This window comes from Apaloderma vittatum, unplaced genomic scaffold, assembly GCF_000703405.1.
Source record: "Apaloderma vittatum isolate BGI_N311 unplaced genomic scaffold, ASM70340v1 scaffold7737, whole genome shotgun sequence".
Classification (NCBI taxonomy): domain Eukaryota; kingdom Metazoa; phylum Chordata; class Aves; order Trogoniformes; family Trogonidae; genus Apaloderma; species Apaloderma vittatum.
The window spans coordinates 31,803-40,857 of record NW_009725625.1 but is presented as its reverse complement, the minus strand read 5'-3'; the positions used below and the strand labels follow the sequence as shown (position 1 = coordinate 40,857).

The window sequence follows — 9,055 nt, the reverse complement described above, 5'->3', positions numbered from 1 at the left end:
AAACTGATGAGAATCTCTCAAGAAAAAAACACAACATACCCTAAAATTCTTCTAGTTGCTTTTCTACAAATACCCCCTGCCCCATCCAAGGCAGACCATGATGGCAATTGCTCCTGAGTCCTTGCCTGAGGTTCATTCTCCTTTTTCACATTTAAATAAATCTATACTCTACTAACGCTGTCAGTCTCCTTGCCCTCAAGAAATAGATTTTGTTCCATCTGTGTAGGCAGAGCACTCCCATATTAATTGGTAAGAGCCGCTACAGTTTGGGGCTAAAAGGAATTTTGGAAGTTGTATTTTTCTGACGACATAAGGGAGGTAGCCTGAGCGACCCGTTTGTGTTTATCCTACAGGATATAGAGACAGTCTCTAGATCAGAAGGGCGCAGCCGTGCCCTTACACAAAAGACTTCCTCGTACTTACTGCACTTTCTCCAAATGCATTTAGTGGTCACGATGGCTTCTGAAGATGCTTCCTGTAGGCACGAGATCACACAGCCTCTGAGTGTAGAGACTTGTTCTGTTAAAATTAAATGCTCTAGTCTGTTTTTAAAGGACCAGATTCCCCTTTAAACAGTCATCTCGTTGACACTTCATTACGTCTTTGATAGGTTTTTCCAGATTGGCAAGTGCCTGTCTGATGAAACTAGTTTTAGTCAGACAAAACAAACTGCCCTTTGTTGATGTAATGGACGCCTGTCAAATCTTTCTTTTTCTGTAGTTATCACCCATCACTGGTTTTCCCCACCTGGAAAGTTTTCTTTAGAACCGAAGGCACTCACCCGTGCCAGGGCAGAAGATGTGCGCGGTCTCTTGGCAAAGCTGCCCAGTAGCTGTGGCCCTGCTGGTGGATACTTGCTTTTCTGAGAACAACAATGTAAAGGTAAGCCCAGAATAGCCTCATTGCATACCCAACCCATATATATAATACCAAAAACTTTTTGTGTACTGCTGAAGCATGAATAAAGTGTAAATCTATCCCCAAAAGCCCTCAAAAGTATAACCAAATTGCAGTTGTTACCAAGAATGCTGAAGAGACAGTAACTCCTGTTGTGTTCCCCAGGACTGCTGGCTTGGAGGTCTCCATGCCACAAAAATATCAACATTTTCCCAGTATTTATTTTAAAAACATTTATTTCATTTTTCTCTACAGTTAAAATAGTATCTGTTAATAAAATTCAGTAGAAAATTACCAACAGAACATTCTCCTCAAAGCATAAGGCATACCGATATAGTGGTTTAGGTAAGTGCTAACACTTGAGAGACTGGACTTTATTTGTATCGGTTCTTCCCAGCAGGAAGAAACAAAATCATGACAATCTGGATGTTTTTTTCTTTTAAGAATCTCTGTCATGCACTCCCTCCTCTCGTGTCCATGTGGTTTTCTGTAGTGTGGTATTCAGTATTTCCTATTAAGTCTGAGACCAAATTTTCATGAGTACCTATCTTTGCTTTTTAAACTTAAGAAAGAAACACTTCATCTCTCTGCCTTGTTCTCCCATTAGCTGTGCTGTCGCGTACAAGGCGAGACTCTGCTGAAGCAGGCACTCATGCTATAGAAAAATGAAACGAGAGCTGGCTCTAGAGTGTGTGAGTAATTGCCTCTCTGTAATTTAGCTACTGAAAAATACTCCGTGTACCTGGGAGGAATCCATTGAATGAGAGAAGTTTGAGCTGCAAGCCCTTATGATTTATCTCCACTAGACTAGTCAAGCCCATGGGGTACATGCTGCCATTTCTTACAAGCTGCACTGATGTGACTTTGTATAAAATCTCCCTTAGTTCATAAATCTTGCATACGTTTGTCATCTGGTTTTGACTCCGTGGGGTCGTACCTCTTGAAATGCTGAATCAGGCGGGTGACTTCCCATGTGTTTCATTCATTTCCCTTACCTCTTGCATCTAACTGCTCTGTTTATCAGCATCGGTACTTCATAGGGATATGGCAGGTTTTTATCCTGTTAATTACTGGGAGTGAAACCAAGGAGTCATTTTTCAGTTGTGCAACCCAGGAGCCTGAGGAAAATTCCCACTGTCTTCTGTCAGACTACCTCTGCCCCAAAAATGGCTTTTCAACATCAGAACTGCATTAATAAAATGTTTATTTAGCACCTTTCAGGTTGAAGGATCCAAAAGCACTTTACAATTAACTACACACATCATCACTGAAATGCATCCAAGCAGAAAATCAGCAGACAACTCACTGCATAAACTTCAAAAAGAACAGACTTTTGGCCACCCGCTTGGCCAGAAAGCAAAGTTGAAGCTCTAATGACCTGTAGCAAACAGGATTCTGATTTTGGTTGGGTTTTTGAAGGTCTCACCTGAAAAACCTACACAGTAAAGCTGCATTCAACCCAATTTAGCCACTTCAGAAAACTGAAGATTTGCATCAACCCTGCCAAGATTAGAATCTGTGGTGCCAGGGAGTCTAGCCTAATCCCAACCTGACGTTTAGATGACTAAACCATCACCTCAAGGTAGAGAACATACCCAGTAAACTCAAACTGCAAGTCTGTAGTAACACAGCGCTGGTTTTTAATCGCGAATTCAGATGATTATACATCAACATCCCACGTGTACAGTTTGCCTCTTCACAAGCACCAGGCATTAATTTACAGTCCTGTAACTTTTCCAGCTTTGGGAGAAGGGGAAATGCGACCTTCTGAGCGGTAGCAGCTAGAATAATCTTTCCAGGGAAATAGTAGAAGGCACTTGGCACGACTGAACAAAGCACCTGGAAATTCTCTGTCAGGAATGAGCCTCATTCCCTGGGAGGACAGAGATTACCTGCAGTCTTTCCAGCTGTAATGCTGACAGTTCGTGAGAAATATACGCCAAATAAATTCTGAGCAACGTCTCCTTTTCTAGGGACGTATTCACAAACGCTAGCAATGTCTCATGAATATGCACAGTTCCTCCTTGTCGCAACTCGACAGAAGAACCTGGGCATAAATGTGGCTTTGTTACTCCTAAACGCATCTCCTGACTGTAACGTCGATTACGGTTTTTTCACTTCAGCGAAGAAAAATTATAAGGCTATTTTTATACAATTTGAAAGCACTTAATACAAAGTTACATGAATACACTGCATCATATGGCCTAGCCGTGGAGAAAATACTGAAAGACTACCATAGGGCTGTTCAATACTAGTTTTCTTTCTTTCAACTTTTTATCTTGATACTAGAAAATATATAAATCATTTACATGACATTATGCAAAAGAAGGCACAGCCGGTTATAGTTTACACAAGCACAATGCATAATATGCAGAAAAAGGGATTAAAAAGAAGCTTCACATCCTTATTAGATACATTGTTGCAATCCATTAAGAAAAGTACTTCATCAACAACAGAAGTGTTCAACACTCGAGAGCTATGATATAAAAAAATTATAATTCATTTAATGCAAAACAGATTTATATATACTTTCATATATAAACACTGTTTAAAAATGCTAACATAATAAAAGTAGATTATCCATGTAATGAAAAGTGCAAACCAAAGTAATAGAGGGTTTCACAATGTCCTTCTCATGACACAGGAAAAACTAGCCCGTAGGAATGAAGTGTTAAATCCACCAGTAAGTCCTTGGCGTGATGAGGCATCATCAGGATTTCTGAGCATTTGGAGAAAGCAGTACTGGAGAAGACGCCCCATCCAGACTGGGGAGTGGCACCGGTATGTGGCCATTGAGCAGAGTTGGAAACTGTAAGAGGCCAAAAGGTAAAAAAATTACTCTTTGTCTTGAAGCGTTCAGCCCAGAAGGACATGGATTTAGCGTTAGAGACCGGCTCCAGATGTTTGCAAACTTGTCATTTCTGTGCAGTAAGATATAGACCAAATGCCTGCATCAGCCATTAGGAATGTCAAACAGAGGCTGAAACCTGACCAATTTGTAAGCGTGCAGGGATATGTAAATCTGTTGTGGGCTATATTTTATAGAAAAGCTCCCATAACAATACATCTGTCATCACCCTGGAGAAGTTAATACTACAGAGCAAAGTTTGCTGTCCATTCTGCTTCCAAAAATGTTTTTCAACCTACAAAATACGAATTTAAATCCATGCTTTTCATCTGCTCTACAGAAAAAGCGCTTTGCAAAACTGAAAGTTGAGATATAGTCTGAGGGCAGAAAAGATGCGACTGTGAACACAAAACTGAGGGAAATTCAAGTAATTACAGTTTCTCTCTGTATTCACTACGAAACTGTAAACTACATATGCTGGGTCATTCAGCATGTGAAGCAGAATACAGTGTAACTTAGTATTAAAACTTCTGCTTCTGAAATACTGTGTAAAAAATACTGATTCAATACAGAAGCCTGACGTTCCTAGGTCATGACAGCATCCTGACTGCAACTTGCATGCAATGATGCGTATTGACTAGTTCTTCACATCTGACTTGAGAAAAAGCAAAGCAAGTAGGTGGAATAAACTTGCTGCAGCATGAGGCAGGAATTATCCCCGTGGCAGATAGTGATCTGGCCTCCAGGCCTGGTTCCATGAGCCACCCTGGGTTTCTGTTGGCTAGAGAGAAACAGAGCTGAGTAACAGAGCTCCTGACTCCAAGTGTACAGTGTATTTGTGTCCCTTATCAGATCAGGCCTTCAACAGCCAACTGCGGTGTCATCATCAACCTCGACACGTGCGTGTAATCTGCTTATAACAGGATTACTCTTCCACTAAGATGTCACTTCATGGCACTTGCCTTCCAACGCCCAGCTGGGAATCGCGCCAAGCGGCGCAGGCTCCGCAGCACGCTGCGGGGGGGGCTGGCACCACGCTCCTGGTGGGGCCAGGACTGGCCCATAGCTCTGTTTGAACCAACAAACCAAACCTTGGGGAGTGTTTCCATCACTTCTGCCAAGATCCATTAAAACACAAAACTTGATTACAAGCTCTTGCTTTTCTAGTCTAGGTTTCTGAAGGGAGACGTGTAAATTAAAGTGTTTCCTGTGATTTCTAAAACTAACAAACCCAGGGCTGTGTGATCTGTGCTGTGTGTGGAGGCAGGCGGCATGCTGGCACTATGGCCCGGGATGCCAACAATGCTAACGTCATGATTTCATCCTTCCCCTGGTCTCTAACCCAGCCCAGGTCTCTTGTTCTTCTTCCTGGGGTCTCTAGCCAGGGCCTAGAGACAACAGGATGATGCTCTTTATTCATATACCTCCACACAGTGGGGATCTGGGACTTGACTGGCACCTCTCAAAGCTACTATCTGTACAGTAGTAACAAAGAAAATACACTTAATTTCGTTAGCACTTAATTCAAGCTAACCTCATAGTCCTTAAGTTTGGCTGCATTTTCTCGAATGAACCAACTGCGTGCAAGTCTCTTGGTGTTCCAGTTATGTGGTAATTTCAAACTAATGACAAAACATCAGAATAAGTTTAATTACACAGCAGTGTGGCTTCAAAGGGGAGACTTTCCAGGTAGGTCAATATATCAAGTTAAATTGTGTGAAAGGAGACTGCAGATTTCAGTGGTGCTCTGCATAGGCTGTAAGAACGCATAGGTGTGAGTGTATGGGGGTCGCTTCCACATTACAAACATTGAAGGAGAGTTTTTAACCAGTTACTAAGCATCTACACACTCTGTGAAGGAGTATGCACATAGTTGTCTCCGGCACTGCCAGAACCAGGCTCCTCCTGATTCTTTAAAGGAGGGACCGTACTTTCCCACAGGCTTGTTTCGGCCTTAGCGGGACCCTGGATGTGGATGGCTCCCGTCCTGGTCCTTGTACTGTACAAAGATTAGTCCTAAAGGACCGTGGGTGATGCCAAGCATAGCACTATTGTAAAAAGATGTATCTGAAAGGAAAAGAAACATGGGAACCTGATCTCTCCTCCGTGCGTACCAGCAGGTAAGGGTGCAGCGGCAGGCACGCAGCTGCAGAGCTGCCCTGGCCTCTAGACACTGGCAGGATTTTGACTTCTTCAACAGTGACCAAATGCTCTCAGCACGTATGACCAGGTGAAAGCAAAAGCAACTGGTGAAGCAGCTCCAGCTCCCTCCTCCGTTCCCTGATGAGCTGCATGGAGCACGGGCTGGCTTGTGCAGGCAGCCTGGGGAGAGGTCTGCCCCGAAGCCCATGGGGGATGACCAGCAGTTCTCGGTGGGGCTGGCTGGCCCTCCACAGCAGTTGGAGAGTTCATTCCAGAGGCATCCCTGCATTCTTCAGCTGCTCAGATGGCCATCAGCTGCTTCTGTTTCTTGCCAATCAGCTGATCAGCATAATTTCTTCTGTGACTTACTGAATCAGCTGTTCTGCAGCAGCCAGAGCTGCTAATACTATCCCCACCATCCTCTTCCTAAGCCTCAAGCAAATGCTGCAGCTGAGTGCTGTGGCCACTGTGGTTTACTACACAACTTTTATGACATTTCTGTAAAATTTTGAGATTCTTAACTCTCCCAGTACCCGTGAGAGAAAGCGGACAATGCTATCTTTCTCCTGTTACATACGGAGAGGTTGTGCTCAGAAGTAGGAAGTAACTTGGCTGAGGACACATGGATAATTTGCAGGAGAACTAGAAATAGGGCCTTCAGGTTCAACAGTGCCCTTAATGCCAATATAGCTGTGTCCTGTCTCTCTGAGTGAGAAGCAGCTCATTAAGGGAGAAGGATAAACCTACACCCACATTACTGTGTGAGACCCAAAATGGTTTTGGTTTTCCCAGAGTCCACGCTCCACCACTCTCCTAGTTGGTCCCTGACTGGGCCACGCTCTCTTCATGAAGCTCTGAGAGCTGTTACCTGCTCTTACTGGGGTCCAGCACTTATTTCTGTTTCCTTCATACAATGTATGTGTGCGCTTGCTGCAGCAGACCGCCGCCCTGCAGGTTCTGACTGTGCTGCCAAGGGTTTAAAGAGGGTACAGGTAAGACAAGCCTCTCTTTAAAGGTGCCTGTTAATTCCTGTATTTTCTTAAATTATTTGAAAAGCTCCAGACCGATGTGAAGAGATGCTCCCCTCTCTTCCACACATGCGCTTTCAGAAATGAAACCTGTGCATCGAAAAGACCTACCTGGAACAGAGTGTTTGGTCCCTGCAGCCTGGCAGGACTCAGAGGAGCAACAGGACTGAGGCTGCTCCAGAAATGAATGCTAGACAGCAGCGGGCTTGGGGTCAGCAATAATCCATTTGGGGTCTGCAAGACAAAAAAAAAAACAGCCCATGATGTGTGCCTTGGCAGTTACAGCTCCATTCAGCTGTCACAACCCCGAAAGCCTTACACTGGCTTTTTTTTCGCAGTGCATCCAGACCCAGGGCAGGCCGAGTACACTGGCTGGCACCAACTGCTCATCCAGCCCCGCACTGGTCAGTACTGGATTCCTGCACATTTAATATTCCTTCAAGTGCAAACTGATTTAATTTCTATTGTGACTTGCTTAAGGAGAAGCACAGTTATGGTTTATTTCAACCACACTCGTGAGACTGTGTAAAATACCACGCGTGTCCCCACATCTGTAAACGCAGCCCTATCTCCTTTGGCATCATTTTTTCCCTTTTGAAGGGCAGCGATTGCTTGACCTGACTGCACCTTTGGAAGAAGTAACACAATTGCGTGTGGAGCCCTGAGAGCCACTGCTGGCCTTTGAAGTTTACTTCTCTGACAGTGCCTGTTCAAAATGAAAAAGGTTTCATGAACGTGGCAGTGACGTAGTGAGAGGCGGTGGTACAGGTTGGATGCCCAGAGGAATGAGAGGGAGCACAGCTAGCTGTCTGAGAAGGGCCCAAATGGCAAGAATTAAGAATCCAAGGCTTTTTCCAACTCAGAGTTCGCTCCTTCCAGTGCCACGGTGCACAAGGATTGCTGGGAATGCTCTTATAGAATCATAGAATAGTTTCAGCTGGAAGAGACTTTGAAGATCATCGAGTCCAGCCTTTGTCCCAGCCCTATCAACCTACTAAACTATGTCCCCCAATGCAAAGTACCTCTTGGTACTTCTAAAGCACAGTTGCAGGGGAGGTAAAGTTAAAGCACATGCAAATCTCCACTCAAAGGAAGAATCACATGAATTATTCTGTACCCAGAGTAACTTTTATCTTTCCAGAAAAGAACATGAAAGTGATGTGACAGTTCTGAACAAAGTATTTGGCACAATGAGTTAATCTCGTCAGTAATCTTGATGCCAATTACCAAAATCAGTGCTATTTAGCAAAGCACTGAATGGAAGTGGACTGCACACTTAGCAGTAAGGACACAGTCTGATGTGTAGGACAAATGCATCAGTGCTCTGCTGAACTGGGGCATCAGTTTGTCTGGCATTTAAAATATGTAAAGAGAAAACTGAAGCCGGAAGAGAAGGAGTATTTCCCCCTAGTAACAAGCACGTCACATGTTCTTGTACCTGCTGCCTTTCCCACTAGGCCAGAAATATAGATTCCCACATGTGGCAATTGCAGCCAGGGCTCTCACTTAACAACTGCTTCCACCATGGGCTGTCACATCCACCTGCCAGGACTCTGCAGTGAGCAGGCTCAGAAAGGCAGGTACCACAGAGACTGGAAAATCACATGGATTTTCCAATAAGTTGGACGTGTTATTTGTGAAGCAGTGCCAGAGGGATCAGCTGAAGTGAGGCTCTGTGCAAATGCAAGGGAATACGGACCTGCTCTGACGTGCTTGCACTGGAGTTCACAGCAGGGTCAAACAATTAGTTTAACACCAGTAGAAGAGACGGGAGGCACATGGAGCAGCAAACATTAAGGTCCTCCCAGTGATTCTGTCCCAAAGTGTCTGAAAGGCTGTTTAATACGAAGAGCTTTGCTGCTCTTGAAGGGGAAAATTTCTCTACGGAATCTCCAGAGAAGCAGGGTTCATGGAGAAATGTGAAAGGAAGGACACTGCCATCTCCCCTGTGCTGAAGAGAGTGAATCAGAAACACCAAACCCCGTGGAAGAAACCACAGGGGACAGTTATGTCCCAAGGTGTAATAAACATATGGTACTGCTGGGAAAGCAAAAGGTGTTCATGCACTAAAACAGCAGATATGGTGCTCAGAGGAGCACTACTGAGGTCAGGGTTTAGATATATTTGGCTGACAATGGAA

At 44.3% G+C, this 9,055-nt stretch overlaps 1 protein-coding gene across 1 annotated transcript in view; it reads right to left on the bottom strand.

The window, feature by feature from the left end:
* Positions 1-2,778: 2,778 nt before the first annotated feature.
* The window catches only part of ELK3 (ELK3, ETS-domain protein (SRF accessory protein 2)), a 20,982-nt gene continuing 14,705 nt past the window's right edge, over positions 2,779-9,055 (bottom strand). Inside the window, exons 3-4 of the mRNA XM_009872960.1 lie at positions 7,027-7,149; positions 2,779-3,706 (exon numbers count right to left, since the gene is read on the bottom strand). Of these exons, the coding sequence (XP_009871262.1) occupies positions 3,608-3,706; positions 7,027-7,149 (222 nt within the window). The 3' untranslated portion in view covers positions 2,779-3,607. The remainder of the gene's footprint in view (positions 3,707-7,026; positions 7,150-9,055) is intronic.